The sequence below is a fragment of the Gallinula chloropus genome, assembly GCF_964237585.1.
Source record: "Gallinula chloropus genome assembly, contig: HAP1_SCAFFOLD_253, whole genome shotgun sequence".
NCBI classification, from domain to species: Eukaryota; Metazoa; Chordata; class Aves; order Gruiformes; family Rallidae; genus Gallinula; species Gallinula chloropus.
In genome coordinates, this window is record NW_028168651.1 from 124,019 (window position 1) to 143,047 (window position 19,029).

Consider the following 19,029-nt stretch of genomic DNA (forward strand, 5'->3'; position numbering starts at 1 on the left):
CTCTTCATGCTCCATCCTACTTATTCTGCTCTCCCAAAATCCTTAGTGCTACACCCCAACGTCCACAAAAGGCGCCCACAAAGTCAGGTGGAACTGGAATAATCCCCCCCCTCCCGCAAACGGTTATCGCCACGATGTGCCCTGCTGCTCAGCATGATCATCATGCTGAAAAACATCATCTAGGTCCAACCCCCTGCCATGGGCAGGGACACCCTCCCTAGACCAGGCAGGCCAAAGCCCCATCCAACCTGGCCTTGAACCCTGCCAGGGATCCAGGGGCTTACACAGCCTTGCTGGGTAACCCATTCCCTTGATTTCTCATGGTTCTACTTCCCCAGGTTCCTCCCCCTCCACTCTTCACAAGAATCACAAGAATCTCAAGGTTGGAAGAGACCTTTGAAGATCATCGAGTCCAACCATTCCCATCCTATGCTAAACCATATCCCTAAGTACCTCATCTACCCTTTTTTTGAACACATCCAGGGATGGTGACTCAACCACCTCCCTGGGCAGCCTGTTGCAGGCCCTGACAACTCTTTCAGTAAAAAATTTTTTTCTAATATCCAATCTAAACCTGCCCTGGCACAGCTTCATGTCATTTCCCCTTGTTCTATCTTCTGTCACCTGGCTGAAGAGACCATTGCACACCTCTCTACAACCTCCCTTCAGGTAGTTGTAGGTGGTGATAAGGTCTCCCCTCAGCCTCCTCTTCTCCAGGCTAAACATCCCCAGCTCCCTCAGCCGTTCCTCGTAGGATTTGCCCTCCAGCCCCTTCACCAGCCTGGTTGCCCTTCTCTGCACTCTTCCCCCTCTGGTACAGCTCCACAAGCCAACTCCTCCAGGGAGCCTACAGCCTTCACAACTCTTGCGTTGTACGTGCACCGCAGGGAGTTGGGCTTCTGACCAACCTCAAGAGTACCAACTTCTCAAGACCCAAAGCTACATCTGCTCCCCATGCTCTTGCCTCACAGGTGCCCTTCACAGGGCTTCCCAGTGCCCTTCTCAAGATTTCCAGGCAAGACACCCTCTCCAATGCCCTAAGCATTTTAGTTTCTTTCTTGGACCTTTTTCTCCACCTCAGCAAAACCTCGGGACTCACAACTGCACGGGGACAGTCCCACTGCAACCAACTGAGCCGGGAATCACATCTTGGAGCCTCCGCCGAGGCAACCCTTTCAAAACACCTTTCAAAACACAGCAGGAGCTTCATGCAGATTTATTCCACCTTCGCCTAAACATCTGTGCCCAGTGGGCCTGGAGCGAGGGAATGCGCCCCAGGCTTAGCTGGCAGCTCCTCTGCAGAGCTTCCCCTGGAAAGAAGGGGCCAGGAAGAAGATGATACAGCGATTCCGCTGAGCTACCCCCGCTCTGAGCTGCCATCCAAGGGCGCTGCCGGAACTGACCGCCCTTGGGACACGGGGCCGGCCAAGAGCCTGGGGTGAGCTGTTCTGGGAATACTGATACAAGTGTGAAACTGTCAATTCTAATGATCCCTGGGAGCAGCTTCCCCCATGGAGAACATCACTCCCACCATTCTGGCTGCTGCGCTGGGCTCGTTTTTCTCCTCCAGGACTGGGCTCTAAGCAAGCCCTCTGGCCATGTTTGTCTGCAGAGGGAAAATAACGCTGCTCCCAGACGCTCCCCTCCCTTCCCAGGGCCTTTGTTTTACTCCCTACTTCCCCCAGAGAAATTACCTCGCGGTTTCTCAATCCACTCCCTGCCTCTGCTCCTAGGCTAAGCCTAACTTATTTTCTCTGCCCTTCCTTCCCTGTAACCCACTGTTTGCCCCTGTTCCTTCAGCCCCTATTTTGGTATGGGCAAGTTGGCTTGATGGTAGCTATAGAAACACCCCAAAAAAAACCCTTGGGAACTGATGGTGGCCAGCAAGGAGCGCAACTGGTGCTGACATGGTCACTCGGGGCGTTGAGATATTTTCTTGAAAGCACTTGTTCATCTTCCCAGGGAGAAGTCAAGGGGATGCAGGAGAAGCCCCAGTGGAGGTGATGCGATGGGGAAAGCTCAGCACCCGGGGGGGAACCTCACCTGAGGAGTGCTGGAGGAGCCTTCCAGAGTCATCTCCACAGTCTGGCCTGGCATCAGCTCCACTGTCAGGGGTTGAATCTTAAACACAGAACTGGCAGGTCTGGAGGTCTTGGAGGAACCTTCGCCCTTGGTTTGGATGGCAGGGAGACAATCACGACGGGGAGATGGGGGGGAACCTTCCATTCTCCAATAGAGCCGATGGATGCGTCGTCCTGCGTTCGTTATCTTGAAGCGGTAACAACAGGGACGTAGGCTAGAAGAGAAGCAGAGATGGAAAATGGCTCAGGAACTGCCTCTTCCCAGCACCCACCTGGCTTCAGTGCCCCGCTGGCCTTATCTGACCACTCACCCAGCAACAAATCCACCTCCAAAACCACTGACCCAGCTCAAAGTTACACCAAGAGCCAGACCCTGGTTGCCCCTAAGTTCATCAGCATCCAGCAGCCGGTCTGTTTGCGCAGACCAACCCACCCAACCTCAGGAGACTTCTCCTCCATTCAGGGCCGGTCCTGCAGCCACCATGGCTGCTCCGTGCTGTGGCAGCTGGCGGAAGAGACAGAAAGGAAAACAGGCAGGAGAAGGGAGGAAAGAGTATCTACATCTGATAGAGAGCCGCCTGGCAGGGGAGAGGAGAGAGACAGCAAGCTCAGAGATGATACAGGGCAAAGACAAATTCTGCTGCTCCTCCCGGACTCCCTGGGGCAGAAGGGAAACCAAACAGCGCTGGTAACTTAGTCAAGGAGTTGCTAACAAGCTACTGCCAAGTTTCTCTGCCGCTGCCAGACGATACTCCACAGCCAGTGAAGAAGCCAGCAAGGCTACTGCAAAAAGTACTGTGTACTGTGTTTCTACTTGTAACGTCACGTTTCCCAGCTGGAGGCTTCCAGAACCTGCTGTTTTCTTCCAAATCTTTACTCCATCAAGCCAGAAAATACATGGATTCTGACCCAGGGCAAGTCGGGAACCATTTCCCAACTGGTGTCTGGCTCAGTGGCTTTCTGAGGGAATCTAACAACTTGAAAACCGCCCAGAAAACATTTCTAAAGGAGTTCCTGGGGCTTCAGTGGCAGCGAGCCAGGACTTGGAGTGCTGGAGGAGAACCGGCCCCAAGGATTTCAGCAGAACTCCTCCTTGCTGGGCCCACAGTAGAGCCCGGAGCAGACAGATAACTTACCTGAAGTGGGGGCCCAAGTTGAGCTCTGGAGCAAGTTTGTCCACGACGATGGTGGTGCCAATGCCGAAAGCCCGGATCAGGACATTGTAGCTGTGGCTGTTCTCTATGGACACGATCACCTTGTCCTTGAATTGTTCAATGTCATCCAAGTTTGCTATAACAGTCACAGCCACCTTGGTCTCGGGGGGGATCACTCCTTTACTGGGCTCAATCCTGCAGCGCGAGCGTTTGCCAGCCTGTAAGACACGGCAGACGCTAAGTGAGCACAGACACTACAGACCCTGCTCTCTTCTGGGGTGCAGGAGAAAGGACTAAAGACATGAGGGTAAATACATAAAGGCTTCGTTTCCCTAAATCCAAGCGTCTGGAAACAGCAACTATGCTGGAGCTTGTATTGCACCCTCCTTTAACAGACCCACTTCTTTAACCCTGTTTTGCCCAGCCCAAGGGATGCTCATCCTCGGGAAAAGCTTTATTCCCCTCCAGCCTCCCCTAGGGAGAGCACACCAAGGCAAGCTGCATCTCTCCTGGCTTCCCCACAGACGGGTTTGCACAAAGCCTCAAGGCCAGGACTGCTCAAACCCCACTGCAGCAGCCACGCAGCCGGGGGATACGGCCGAGAGCCTGAAGGATAAACTCTGCCAAACGGGTTGAGCAAAATCCTGATGCCCAAAGTCTTCTTTCCCCAAGAGTTGGGCAGTGCTTCCCAACAGCCCCCCAGGACTGAAGCACTCCGTTCCCACTGATCATCAGCCGCAGTGAGGTGTCCTGGCGCTCTCTGCTTCGGGAAATCCAGCTCTGAATGTTTACAGAGGGGCAGTGAAGAAACAAGCAGGAAGAAACCTGCCAGCTGTGCCCTGTGGGCACGGCCCCAGCTTCCTCTCTCTTCCTCTCGTTTTTTCCAGATTGCCCTTTACAGATGGGGCGAACAGGGCACTGGACCCCCCAGTCCTTCTAAAGCCACATTCACAGGGAGCAAGCTGGCAGCAGAGCAATGGTCTCCATCACCAGGAGGAGCTTGAAACAGACGCAGAGAGAGCAGGGAGATGATCGGGAAACCCGTGCTCCTTTCAGGAGAAAAAAGGCTACGGGCTTCTCTTCATCTCAGAGCTCCAAATACACAGCTCAGAGCAAAACACCTCCCACAATGTAAAGCCAGAACTTGTGAAAAGGACCTGGCATCAATTTCTGCTCAACCATCCAGGAAAACTCCCTGCCTCAGTGAGGGGTACCCCAGTGCTGGGCTTCTCGTGCTGCGCTGCGGTGGAATACCTTGCTGCTCTCTCAGATAGCAACATGGAAACATCACGTACAAAAATCAAGTCCCAGGCTGCTATGGAGCCATCATTTCTGTTGGGAAATATCCCCACAGATACTTACCACCTCTGCCCGGAAGGATGCAGGGATAACACTCTGGTTGCAGAGGTAGAGAGTGCGAGAAGCGTCTGCCAGAACTTGGATATCGCCAAAATCGATCTTGCTGGGATACACATGGACAACTGGTCCCTCTCCAACGGCCTTCAAGCTGATGGCCTGCTCCAGGTAGGGAAGATTAAAAAAACAAAGGCAAGGGAAAGTTTAAAGAAGAGATGGCTCTCAGGGCACCCCTAGACTGGAGGGTGATTACGGCTGTCGGTCGTTTGAGGTGTTGTAACACTGATGCAGAAGGCCTGGAGCAAGTGTGGGATCTACAGTGATCCCATCAGGAAGCCACAGGCCCCTGTTACTGGGGGATAAAGAAAACCAGCTCCCCACACTTGTATTTTCCCCCTTGCTCAGCTCTCCTTCCTCTACCCCATGCCTGCTCCTGCCCCTTTTCTTGCTCCCGCTCCTTTTCCCGCTGGATCTTGCCCCAAACTGTCCTCTAGGACTTCCAGACAGCCACACTTGGCCGGTAACTTCTTCCGCATCCCCCACAAAGCTGCCCCCTGAAAACCAGCGCGAGCCCCCAGCAAAGCAGGCTCTTGGCAGCAGAGATCACGTCCGTTGGCTGCCTCTCGGTGCTGCCTCTGGGCACTCCCAGTACTACAGGAACAAGAGATTCATTATTCATTCTGTCCCTCAAGCAGGATTGCTTTTCTCTCCAGAGCCTGAGACCCTCCAAGTTTTCTTCTTGTAAAGGCCATGGTAGGAGGAGGAACACGGGTTCCTGTGCTGAGCCACCTTCTCACAGCGCTAAAAACCAGGGAACTTCATCTGCTCTGGTTGGACTTCACCAGTTCCGAATCATAGAACGGTCTGGCTTGGAAGGGACCTCAAGGACCAGAGAGCTCCAACACCCTGCCACAGGCAGGGCCAACAACCTCCATGCCTGGAGCTACACAAGGTTGCCCAGGGCCCCATCCAACACTCCCTTGAACACTCCCAAGGATGGGGCACCCACCCCTTCTCTGGGCAGCTCCTTCCAGGCCCTCACCACTCTCTCTGGAAAGAACTTCCCCCGATATCTCATCTAACCCTTCCCTCATTCAGTTTCACTCCATCCCCGTTGTCCTGCCAGTGTCTGCCCTTTGGAACAGCTGATTCCCTCCTGTTCCTCTGCTCCCTTCAGGGACAGGAAGGCTGCAATGAGGTCCCCTCAAAGCCTTCTCTTCTCCAGGCTGAACAAGCCCAGCTCCTAAGAACACTTCAACCTTTCAACAGAACCCGAACACACAGAACTCCCAGCACTGACAATCTCTGTGCGATTCACCGGAGGACACGGAGTGGGATTTAACCTCAGGACAAACCAGCCTCTGTGATGGAAAACCTTTAACGATGGCCCACTCGAGGAAAAGGCACTGACAGCTGTCAGAATCACTAGTCCAGTTCAGGCAGAAGGAGCAGCGTCTGTAAACACTCATCTCTTGACAGCGCACTGTGCAAGAGCCAAAAAAACCCCAACAAGCCACGTACCAAGGCTGGTACCTCAAAAATAGGAAGCTAAAGCTGTGTGATGATAGATGTTTCATCGCTCCGGGAGGAGGGAGGTAGGGAGAGCTGAGGTCTTACTGATGCTTGCCCAGAGCTGCCAGGAAGAAGGAGCTGGAGGGAAGAGCTGTGTCTCACCAGCTGCCTTGGCTTCCCGGTAGCAGTGGGGTGGAAGCAGCAAAGGCAGGGCAGAGCCCTCTGGAGGTGGACACAATAACATCTGGAAGATGCTCAGGCTAGCTGGTTTTAACAAGGGAACGTGCACTAACACAATGAATCCTCACCAAGGAGAAGGCTTATTAAAAAGCCAACGAAACTCTTCATCTGCTGTCTTCTTAAAGGGGGAAAGAAAAACCCTGTTCAACAGCGTGACGGGCAATGTGACACCCGTGAAAGGCGACAGGAGTTTTGCTCTGGGTAATACTGCTGCACGTACAAACCCCAGTACCACTCTGGCTTTGCTTCTGGGTACCATAACGTCACGGTAGATCCTTTAGGAAAGAAGAGCATCTGTCCCTGGCAGACAGCCGTGGTCCAAGTGACCACCAGTAACCCCAGGTCTGGGTTTTACCAGCTCCTTCCCACAGAGGATGACAGAATACGCCACAGCAAAGCTGGCACGCAGCCACTGCGAGCCCAACACCAAGCGACAGACACCCAGAGGGACTCAACGCAATGCAAGGTGCGGCCGCAGACTCGGTATCCGCGCTGACGGGGTGACTTCAGAGCCAGCTCGCGCTCTGCTCCATCGTGACGCACTGCAGCCACTCCCCCGGGGTCAGGCTGACGTCACAGGATCCCTATGGGGAGGATTTGCCACCAGTGCAGCATGTGCAAGTTGATGCTCTGCTAGCCCAGAAAACTTCAGATGAATCCACTACTCTGCTTAGACTATAGGAAACAGGGAGAATGCCGCCCCACGGCCAGAAACTCCCATCCCTGCGCTCAGTACACCCAGGGAAGCCTCTACCGGCGCTCGCGGCAAGGGAGCATAAATGCTGCATGTTAAAGACCGACTGCACGGGCTTGTGGAGCCACTCAACGCCCTGCCAGGGAGAGCTGGGATCCTCCAGCTGAAGCACAAGGAAAATGAAGATGACATTCACTTCCAAAGGCAAATACTTTAGGCAAGGTGAAGCTTTGAACCCAGAAGCTGTTAGCTCAAGGAGAAAAGCTTTGCAAGGAACCTGCAGTTAAACAGCAGGCTGGTTCTAGAGGGCAGAAATCCCCCTTTTCCAGGGAAACACCACATCTACGCCCAAGCAACTGGTTTGTCCCACTTCAGGCTTGCCTGTCTCTCCTACCAGCACAGCCACAAAGGCCAGGCTTGAGATGTTCCCTGGCATCCAGGGATTGAGCAGCATTGTTTCCATCTGTTTTAATGACAGTTTCAATCCCCAGCCTGCTTTCAAAAGGCCAGCCTCCCTTTCGGGTACAGAAAGCTTAAGGTTCCTGTAGCATCCTACTTCATGCTCAGAGAGATGGCAAGACATCTTGAAACAGCCGCTTCCAAGGTTAATATCATTCTAAACTTAAATTTAATTAACTACATTTGTTCTAGATTTCAGCTAGATGAAGCCAGGACACTACACAAGGCATTCTCCTGCCTACATCTTGCTGTCACTGCTGCTGCTGTGCATGCCTGAACGCTAACAGCATCTTTCAGGAGGCTCCAGAAACATCGTCAGGAATGCTTCACCATTTCCAAGCCTGTGCTGGAAAAAGGAAGAGTCCCTGCCTTGCAGATGCCAGGGGTGTGGAGATGCACAGGGCTTTACGCAGAGATAAGACAGATACTTCTCGACGTGATGGGCCAAGCTCTCAGCGTGGTTTCTCACACAGGGTGTCCCAGTGCCCTCCTGAACAAAAGTTCCTGCTCTGAAGCAGCAGCTCCTGCTCACCTAATCACGCAGCAGAGTCTCAGCTCCAGGGACCATGCTGAGTTGCAGACTGCGCTCGTTATCCTGTCTCCCCTATCTATAATGATGTGCCACATCGGACTCTCAGACTGTCACCTGCCCAAGAAGTCCCACCAGCCTTCCTCTCCTCTAGACCTTGACTGTTGCTTGTACCACGAACCCCTTTCCTTGTCCACCCTGGCTGCGTACTGCAGCCCCGGGAAGGATCCCTGGAATTAGGAACCTCGAGGACTCACCAATGGGGATTTCTTGTTCCCAAGCACAGCGAGCACAGCAGAAGCAGACTGATGTCCCAACTTCTGGGCTTCCAGCACCAACGGGACCCTGACAGTGCTGTAAGGCTTGATGATCCCAGAGAACACGGGGCTGCAGTACAGCACAGCATCACCCTGCTTGTGCTTCTGTAAGAGACAGAATCAAACCCAAATTCAGAGCGACCTCCGAAGAAACCTGCACTCCTTAACATCTACCATTGGAACCCAGCTAGGAGAGCGGGATGGGCTTTGAATCCCAAGGGGGTCCAAAAGCTGCTGCACCCACAGGCATACACACCCTTGCCAGCAGCCTCCTCACAGCAGCTTTTCAACACCCTGCATAAAATCAACCTAAAGACTAGAATACAAACCTCTTCCCAAAGTCTATATGCGGGGGGGGGGGGGGGGGTGGGGGTGGTGCGGTTCTTCTACACCCAAAGGTCTGCTGAAAACAAGAACCCATCTGAATATAAACCAGCAAGGTCTTACCCCACCCCTTTGTTATTATTTTTCATCCCCTTAATAAACCCCTGGATAACTCTTGAGGGCAGATGCGATGCCAAACCTGAGGAAGGAGCCTGTAGCAGGCTGGAACGCGGCTCTTGTTCACCAGGGTCAGCGGCCGCTCGTACTGGAAGTTTAGGAAGCACCGGCCAAATGTCACAGTGGGGTCCCGCACTTCCAGCTCAGGAGCGATGCATCTAGGCAAAGAGATGTCCCAAAGGGAATTAGAGATACTGAGAGAACGTAGAATTTGTTTCCTCCTTGAATAGGGCACAGAGGAGCGGAACACATTTGTCACTGTCAGACAGACATGTATTACCCCGACAGCAATAAATCACCTTCAGCTTCCTGTATTCCCTTTGATTCCCACAGCAAGCCCTGAGCTCTGGAGGAACCTTCCCACCAAGGATTGGTGCAGTATGGCCCAGTATCTCAGCAGAAACTACTCCCTCCTCTCCAGAAAAGGGGCCTGAAGAGCCTCAACTGCTTGCTGTGGCGATGGAAGGTCCGAGCCAGCCCCTGCCTTACGCAGTGGGTGGTTGTTAAAAATAAAATCACAGCCCAGACACTGACCAGACGGCGGAAAAGCACCAGTGAGCTGCATCCTACTGGTAATGACACCGACACCCACAGCACAGCGGGATCCAGCCTGGCTGCAGCAGGGATGACTTCCAGCTTAAGTGTGAGAACATTCATGCTCAAAAGGACCAGAGGGAAGCAGCAAAACCTGAGCTCTCCTCAGCATCAAGGACTCTGTTTCTCCTTCGGAAGATCTTGCTGTTATTTTTCCTGCACCAGTCCTGCCCTAAGCCCCTTCCCCATTAGCACGTGCCTTTGTTAAGCCAGACAGACACCAGGCTGCTCCCCACATCCCAAAGGAACACTGTGCTTTGGTGGCAACACAGACACAGTTCCCCCACTGACTGCTTGCAGGAAGGAGGAGAGAGACAGCCCTTTGGAAGTCTGTTACACCTCACCCACCAAAGAAATAGGTCTATAATTAATCTAATTAATATAATTAGGAAAAGGCTGGGGGCTGTGCCTGTCTGGTGAGCACAGATGCTCCTCAACACTGGCTGCTTTCAAAGCCCTGCTTAACGAGCTCATTAAGTAATACTTCTCGTTTGGAGCTGGCCTTTGTGTGAGGGGAGGAGAGACGATGCACCAGGAGAGAGGACACGCCGCAAAGGAAAGCGCCGATACCTGGCTGTGAGGAGCAGCCCCAGCACCTCCTTGCCGACACCGTCCACATCCACCACCAGCGCCAGCTTGTACTTCTTCACGGTGTTGGAGCACAGGGTGACCTGGTGACAGAGAAGACCGTCAAAGACGTTCACCACCCCCAAAAACTATCGTTCCGTGTGTGGCGTCCCCTGATTCTCCTTCCATGGTAAGGAGAAGGATTTTCCCCTCATCCTTCTGCTGCTCCATGTGTAGAGCAGAGTCTGAGAGCAATAAAGGTCTCCTGACAGCATCTGCTTGGTTCAACACCCTGTGTGGTTAACAGGGTGTGTGTAAGCTGAATTAAAGCCTAATCAGACAACTGCTCTGCTCACCACTGTATTAAAATTAATCTCGGTTCTAATCTCAGCTACAACAGCGTAAATCCCGGGGCAATGCGCTGCCTCAAACCCAGCGAGTTCAGCTTTACAGCCAGGGCCAAATGCCAAGGGCCCCAGAAGTTGGGTGCAGGTCACACCTGGCAGAGCTGCTTCAGCCCCCCCTAGGGATGGTTGCAGTGAATGCAGCTCCTCTGCTCACTGGGAGAGGGAAAACAAGTCCGGGAAGAAAAGCAAACTGCTTTACACAAGGGCATCTCTCTAATGGCCACCCGCTGTCCTCATCCTTCCTCTGCCCACGGTTAAGCCAAAGCCACAGCTCCACGCAGCGCTCAAGCACACACGTGGCTTCCGCACCTGACCATAGGGCACAGGATGCTCAGCGGATGGTTCTGGAAACAAACCGATGCCCCTTCACAAACATCCCGGACCAACCCAGACAACAGAAGTGCATCTATCTGCCTCCCATCACTAAAGCCCCCCCGGACCCTCCCCACCAGTGAAGCTTCAGCTCCATCTGCTGAAGCACGGCCGGACGGATTCTCCCCACACCTTGATATTCCTGGATCCCAGGGCGCGGATGGTCCCGCTGCAAGGCTCGATGGTAAATTCAGCCGGCCTGATGGAACCTTCAACTCCCCATCTCCAGGGCTCAGGATCGTTGTTCAACAGCCAAGCAGCACTGGTAACGCTGGGCCCTCCCGAGCCGTCCCCGGGGATGCGAAGGTGGAAAGTCATGGGCACCAAGGAGGTGTTTTTGAGGCGACAGGACAAGGTGTGAGGGAAGCCTGGGGAAGAGACACACAGAGGGATTTATGCCCCCGTTATCCCACCATTCCTGGGCTGAACAGCCTCTCACGGTAAAACTGCGCCTGGACTTTGGCTCTCTTCAATCTCAACTGCAGCTAATTGAGAAGCCCAGCAAGGAATTAATTGCCATGGAAGCTCTGTGCCAGGCTGGTGATGGAGATCCCTCCTTGGCAGCTCTGACGCCCAAAGCCATGAGTTTTTCTCTCTCAGCTGCCCCGACACCAGCACCGGTTACGTCTCACGTAAGAGTGAGCAGCCAGACAGAGCATTTACTCCCAGAATCGGATCCGTAAAACTCCCCATGAACACCCCCTATGGTTTGCAATACGGAAGAGCAGGTTAGCACCAAGGAGAAGCTGCAGTAAAAGCAGGGATGGATGAAATGGGGAGCTACAGCCCGATGCAAAGCCCTCTGATGCAGTTTTGTTAGCTGGAGCCTTACGGCATCTCCTGTTTCAGGGTGACCAGATGGAGCACGGGAAGGTTTGCAGCCCACTTGGCAGGAGCTGAGCCTGACACTGGCTGAGAAATCAGCAGAAGCCGTGTCTCACCTTCCCTAACGAACGGCGACGTCTCATTACTGCTCAAAAAGCTCTGACACCAGCTTTCCCTGCCGCACCAGTGGCATAACCCCACTCAGTGGGGATGTTCTGCAGAGGCAGGAGACCAGCCCAGGAGAAGACATCTGGTTTGGCTGGCCCATCTCGATAATGGCCCTTCCATCAATCCACAACTGATTTCCCATTAAAAACTTCACCTCATCTCAGTAAAAAGCCTTTTGTGAGGCAGAGATGGAGAACCAGAACCTGCATTTCAATGGAGCTCTGGATGCTCAGCCACCAGCGCTGCTGGCACAGCAGAACTGGGCTTTCGGGGTGGGGGCACACAGGGAAGGAGCTCTGTGCAGAGCTATGGCTTGGGCATATTATGGGGTAGGTGATAACAAGGTGCCCTCCCAGCACTAATTAACATTTCACACTAAGGCTCAGGGGACTGAATGGCTCCTGTCCTCCCAACATTTATCCAGAGCAGCTCCAGGCTGGTTCACAGCTCCATCACCCTTCTCCCCCTCCAACATCTCCCTTTTCCCCCAACCCCAGCGTCGCCCTTCTCCCCCTCCCAGGCACCGCCCTTCTTCCCCCCGCCAGCATCACCCTTTTTTCCCCATCTCCCATTCCCGGGGCATTTCAGGGACTGATACCCTCGCAGCCATTCTGCTGCCAAGGGTATCAGTCCTGCTTTTAACACCCTGAAGGCTGCTGCTGCAGAGGAACACACATTCTGGGTGCTCTGAGGTTCCAAGCGCCCCGTTTCGGTAACGCATGGACCTCTCGGCCCACGGTCCAAGCCCAGGGCGCACTCACCGAAGGAGACGTCACCGAAGCAGAGGGCAGGCACATCGAAGTGGAGCGTTGGTCCAATGACGCAGCCACTGTGAGGACAGACAGACAAGGCACTGGCTGAGTTAGAGAACTGCAGAGCTTTCAGCTCTCCCTGCTGCTCGGGCGGGTAAGAGCCGGTGTCAGAACCACGGCGGGTTTCAAACCAGCCCCTCACACCCTTGCCCTCATTCAAGGGGACAGGAGGTGGCCAGCAGCTATCAGATGGGGCTTAGGGCACAGTGTCAGGCAGGATAGGGCAAAGCTATGCCCCCAAGTTGGCTCAATGAGGGGCCCCAAACAAGCGATGGCTCCGTGACTCAGTTTCCCCATCTCTAACGCATGGGTAGAGATGCCCACACAAAAGCGGACTCAATGGAGTAACCCTCCTCAGGCTCCCTTCTTCTCAGCTGGAGCCAGCGTTTCCATTGAGTGGCTGAGCGTCTTCTCAGGAGATCTGGATCCACACAATTATCAGAATCCTAGGGAGCGCACAGACACCCACCAACCACAACAAGATCAGCAACAATTCTACACAGGAATGTATCAGCTTCTCACTGCTGACACAGCCAAGAACAACACATCTTAAACCAAACACGGGGCCCTGAACCCACCACACCTCCTCTCCTGTCCCTAAAATCAGCTCCAAACTCTGAAACTCGCCATCACTGCCTGAAATCGGCCCTTGGAGCCACACACCATTCATGAATTCACCTCATGGCTGATGCCACCCGAGCCCAGCTCCACCTGGGGGGGAAACGCGGATGTTTTGGGAACGATCACATCTATGGCAGCATTAGTGGACTCGGGGGTTCTTGCTGAGTGGGAAGGATAACAAAGTACTGCTCAAACACTCATCCTCGTTCCCTTCTTCATAGCCCAGTGTCCCACCAGCCAGCTCACATCCAAATGGGAGTTGTTCTCCGCATGGGACTCAATCCAGCATTCAAAGCCTCCCGAGGAGCGGGGCGCTCAGCTCGAGCGGGTGGGTGGGTGTCTTGAAGCTCCAGTTGGTCACACCGACTCCCCGCTCTCTCTTCAAGCAATAAACTTCTTGTTCTGTTTTTACCGGTTTCTCTTGCCTCACCAGCAAAACCCACTGCAGATTCCTTTCATTTCTTGGCTACCTTGATCTAGCAGGAGGCTGCTGGCCGAGGAGGCACAGCCAGCCCCACATCTTGCCTGCCTACACCACACTATCCCAACAGCCCATGGTTATGACCCACTGGGACAAGTCACTTCCAGCCCCAGGATCATCACACTGGGGTGTCAAAGGGTCACGATAGGAACCTGTCACTGCCAAACTCCGTGCCAAGAGTGTCCTGGAAAGCTCCACCAAGAAGGCCAAGGTGCTTCCCACAGGCACCCAAGTCTTTCAGAGTTAAACAGGGTATATTGAGGGCGTAGGAAGGAAGGAAGGTCATCACCCCTGGGTTGCAAGGTTCAAACTGGAGCCAAGGTTAAAGGGTCTCAGCTCTTAACCTAGCATCCCCATGCCAAGACCTCCCACAACACCTTTTTCTCTCTGCTTCACCAGAAAATGAGGCAGGTGGGAGATCACTACCCAGAGATAACTCCAGAGGTGCCCACCAAGCTCCTGTAACCTCCCCACTCACCTGATAGACAAGGTCACGGGCTCAGGGGATCCATTCACATTGAACTTGAATTCTTCTGTGAACTTCCCCAGGATGGTGGAACTGAAGGAGATCTGGATGACCTGGAGATCGTCTGGCAAAATCTCCCCCTCGCTGGGGAGAAAGGTGAAGCAGGAGCCCAGAGCTGTAGCTGGAGGAACCAAGCTGAAGGCAGCTTGGATGAGTCCTTTGTTAAACAGCACCACCTGCAGCAGGAAGGCAAAATGCAAACGCAGAAGGACATTTCCTTTAGAGAAGACCCATTTGCTTTCTAATTCAACAATGAACACCTGCAAGGCAGAAGGCAAAGGAAATACAACGGGACAAGTTCTGCCTTTGGGTTTTTTCCAGGCAAAGCAGTGATAACTCCATAGAACCTCTGCCTTTGTCCAGCTGGCACAGAACTGCCCTGCTCACAACTCCTGAGCTGCCAGAAATCCCACAAGGAGCCACCAGGCTCCAGCCCAAGCCCTGCTAGCTCTCACAGCTCACCTCGTACTTGTGTGCTGCTCCCATGAAGACATCCCCGATGTCCAGACGCTCAAAGCTGGAGCGCAGCTGAGGCCCTATGCCTTCCCCTTGGATGCACAGGGGCAGCCTGGTCTCACGGCCTGGGGAGAGAATTCAATGTCAGAACAGCAATTCCCTCTGATCCCGCATTTTCCAGGCCCTAGCCTCCGACTTGGGGCTGGCAGAGATCAGCCCAGGAAGATCCAGGGAAAGGTACAGGACCCTTCCCTTGGCAGATATGCCTTTGGGCTGCTTTCTCCTTTCTGACCAAACCCTTGGGCTGCTTTCTAATTGAGCCATCACTTTGCACCCTGAAACAATCACACAATCATTAAGGCTGGAAAAGACCTCCAAGATCATCCAGCCCACCCATCCCCCCACCACCTCTATTACTCACTAAACCATGTCCCTAAGTACCTCATCCAACCTTTCCTGAGGGACGGTGACTCCACCACCTCCCTGGGCAGCCCCTTCCAATGCCCAACCGCTCTTTCCGAGAAGAAATTTCTCCTCCTTTCTAACCCGAACCTCCCCTGGCACAACTTGCAGCCATTCCCTCTCGTCCTCTCGCTACTTAGCTGTGAGAAGAGGCTGAGCCCCAGCTCCCCACAGCCTCCTTTCAGGGAGACAGAGAGAGCAATAACGTCTCCCCTCCGCCTCCTCTTCTCCAGGCTGAACGCCCCCAGCTCCCTCAGCCGCTCCTCAGAGGATTTGCCCTCCAGCCCCTTCCCCAGCCCCACTGCCCTTCTCTAGACACGCTCCAGGACCTCCATGTCCTTCTTGGAGTCAGGTGCCCAAACTGAACACAGGATTTGGGGTGATGCTGAGTTTCCAACGCCACCTCTGAATCTCTTCCCATGTGCTAAGATGAGCTTTGAAATCCACTCAAGGAAGGTGTAAAGCTCAGGAAAACACAACCCAAGACAAAAATCTGCTGTTTATACTCATGCAGCTCAGCACCACCTGCACCCAACATACAGCTCAGCTCCACACCTGGGTGCTCCAGGGCTCGCCACCTGCAGCAGCATCTAACCACCACAGGGCTTTAGGATGTCTAGGGAGAAGCAACTCCCCAAATTCCCACCATAATACCTCAGCCAGGCTCCTCCCCACCACGGGCAAGAGCAGGAGGGGACAGGAGCCGTACCTGAGATGTCGCAGTAGAACTTTTGTTGATACACTCTGGCTTCTTCAGGCTTAAAGGTCACACTAATTTCAGCTGAACAATTTGGCAAAATCTCTCCCTCCTAAAACAGAAGCAGACAGCAAACCATTTCTCTTCAAACGTCACATCCCTTCGTTCCAACCGTGGCCCCATGAGCCGATATTTAGAGCACCAGGGAAGAGGAAAGAGCCAGTAACACTGATCAACAATATTTATAAGGGAGTTTGGAAGCAGCTACGAAAAACTTTCCCAGTCCCTGACCTTTACTGGCACCTGGGAGAGGCATTTTCTTAAATTAGGGCTATAGCGGAGCAACCAGCCCAGATCACACTCCAGCGAGTCCAGCAGGATCGCTTCAGAGGTGCCGGCCAGTCACGGACTCACAGACCGTTAGGAGCTGAAAGGGACCTCCAAAGCTCATCCAGTCCCACCCCCTGCCAGAGCAGGGTCACACATGGTAAATCCTACAGGAATGCATCCAGGGGGGCTTCAATGTCTCCAGAGAAGGAGACTCCCCAGCCTCTCTGGGCAGCCTGTTCCAGGGCTCCATCACCCTCACAGTGACAAAGTTCCGGGGGCTGAATTTGCCCTCCTTCCCACAGAGGAGCGCTTCGCTCTTCAGGTCAGCATCTCAACTGACATGGTCCCACACCCTGCGTTAGCCCTGTGCAAGGTGTGCCTTTACATGTAAGGCTCCATCCCTCTGAACGTGGTCAGGACACTTGGGCAGCTCTTCATTTATAGCCCTGGGAGCAAAGCCCAGCTTTAGGCTCCCGGTGCCCATCACGAGTTGGGAAACGCTTTTTGCCACCAGCTCTCCCGGCCCCACCAGAAACCCAATGTTTCCTCCCAGCACATCAAGCAGGGATCTGCTGAGTGACCTCATTCAGGGAGGAAGAGGAGGAGGAAGAAGAGAAAGGGAGCTTTCAAAGCTCTCACTTACCGCTGGCTCAATGCTGAAGATCCCGTTGGAGGAAAGCAGGGATTCTCCTTGCACCTTGGCACTCTGGTCGGGGATGCTGCAGAAGAGGAGGCGGGAAAGGTGATCTTGCGTCCTGGGGTCTTACACAAGTGAGCAGCCCTCAGGAGAGCGACCTAGCTCAAAGCTGCTGCCACAACCAATGGGGAATCCACCTCCATCCTCAAACTGGCTTCTCCTACCCCCAGGATGCTCAGGGGAGGCAGAGGAGGATGAGGAGCACCAGGGCAGCGTATCACCAGGCAGGGCATCAGACCCCTGCTCTGGGCTGCAGGTTCCCAGCATCACTGTCTTCTCTTCCCTTTCAGACCCGCAGGTGTAAGGAACAACCACATCCCCTCTGCTCCCCACCCCGCCTCCACCAGAGTGTGTCTCTGCCACCTGAGAGAGGCCTTTCAAAGCTTCCCCAAAGACGTCCTTTGAAGATCCAGCCCCATCTCTCACCACCATGAAGACAGGGGGTTCTGAAGCCCAAATGCACTTCCAAGTCCCATGCTGCCCTACCTTCCTTCCCTGCAGACCCTTCCACCTACAAACTCTCCCCAGGCTTGAAGGAAAGGCAGAAACACCCCGTGCTGGAAACCTGGACAGCCCAAACCTATTCAGGAGATGGCCTCATCCTCCTGGGCCAATGAAGCTTCACAGACTCTCTGCAGCCCGGGAGCCACTGGCTCTCAGCAGTCTGCAGCTCCCACAAACACCAGAGCTCGCTCTCAGAGGAAATCCACTCACTGCAATCAAGCTTTCCTCCCCAAAACATCACCCTCAGCCAGAGGGTGGATGGAACTGGGATGGGAAGCACCCAGCTCCATTACCCTAAAGCCCAGGGACACCCACCCTGATGCTGTGGATGGCTGACTTGTCCTAAAAGCACCAACCCCCCTTGAGGCCATACGGTAGCGTTCCCCTTGGGCAGGGTACCTAACCAAAGGCATCTTTGAAACGGACCTTCTCTCCCGCTGATCCTCCTCCTCCTGCGTGCCACAAGCCTTCCACTGGAAGCGGGCGATGATGTCACTGCGGTTGTGGATGGCCACGCATCTGCGCTTCGACAGCGTGAGGTAGGTCTTCTCAATGCTCACAGGCTCCTCATCCAGACAGATGTTGACGTCTACAGCCACTCCATGAAGGTGTGTGTTCATGTCTTCACCTGGAAGAAAGCAAAGGGGACTCTTTACTCCTCTCACTTGCCGATGGAAGTACGAGGAACGCAGCGAGCCTCAGGTCACAGAAGAAAGGGCTACAGCTTTTATTACCCCTCATTCCCAGGGGAGTCCCACCTCAGCCACAGCTCACACGGCATCTCCTCCAGGCCCACCACAAGTGTCAAGTCTCTCCCAGTCTCTCACTGATCCCCCCCCAAAGATGCCTGCAGGGTGTGGGCCAGAAAAGAAGGTGGCAGAGGAAGGAGCAAAGCGACAGCCCATGGCAGGATGGGATGCAGACAAGAGCTTCCCTGTGTTGTAGAAGCAGTGCCCGTACTCCTGGATCACGACAGTCTGAAGAGCTGCCACTTCAATCCACCCAGTATCGGGCAGAGGGAGAACTGTGACTTCCTCTACATTTGCTCAAGCAGGGACAGGGACAGGCTTGTCCCAGTTGCAGCAAACATTAAGCATCACTGCAGAAACCCAACCCCATGTAAGCTGTGGAGGAACCAGCTGCTTCAGTGAGAACAAGACTCAGGTTTTCCAAGCAAGCCACGAAGATCCTGACAGAAGCTGTTTAACATCTCACGTTCTCCTTGAGTTTTCCCCCCCTCAACTTGTTCTTAAAGCCACTTATGAAGCTGATGGCACTTCGGTGGCACCTCGGACCCTCGTGAAGATTTCCTACCTGTCTCTTCCTGACAAATCCCAGGAACCCCACGTCCTGGCTGCTTTAGTCCTGATGTTGTCAAGAGTGGGATTTAGAGGGCGGCGTAGAAAAAGGGGCTGGAGCAAGACCACGGGGAAGCGGCATATGGGACAGAGGTGTGTAAGGGACAGTGGGCATGTGACAGCATCCCATAGAGACACACCCCCCACAGACACGTTACGCTTACAGGACCAAATCCAGCACTGGTTCGGAATGGAACATCACACGCGCGTACGCACGCGGTCACCCAGATTCGAGGTTCATCCTTCCTCCACCCAGCAGCTCCCAGGAAAACAGATTCCCAAAGCATTATCCTTCCTGTTGAGGGGGAT

At 54.0% G+C, this 19,029-nt stretch overlaps 1 protein-coding gene across 1 annotated transcript in view; it reads right to left on the reverse strand.

Moving 5' to 3' along the window:
• LOC311204282 (hydrocephalus-inducing protein homolog) overlaps positions 1 to 17,990 on the reverse strand; it is a gene marked incomplete at both ends in the record, with an annotated part of 31,810 nt that extends 13,820 nt beyond the window's left edge. The window contains 8 exons of the mRNA XM_084280729.1: positions 2,044 to 2,296; positions 3,218 to 3,453; positions 4,598 to 4,750; positions 12,452 to 12,605; positions 14,169 to 14,392; positions 14,679 to 14,797; positions 15,844 to 15,943; positions 17,830 to 17,990. Coding sequence (XP_084136855.1) covers positions 2,044 to 2,296; positions 3,218 to 3,453; positions 4,598 to 4,750; positions 12,452 to 12,605; positions 14,169 to 14,392; positions 14,679 to 14,797; positions 15,844 to 15,943; positions 17,830 to 17,990 — 1,400 coding nt within the window. The remainder of the gene's footprint in view (positions 1 to 2,043; positions 2,297 to 3,217; positions 3,454 to 4,597; positions 4,751 to 12,451; positions 12,606 to 14,168; positions 14,393 to 14,678; positions 14,798 to 15,843; positions 15,944 to 17,829) is intronic.
• Positions 17,991 to 19,029: the final 1,039 nt, after the last annotated feature.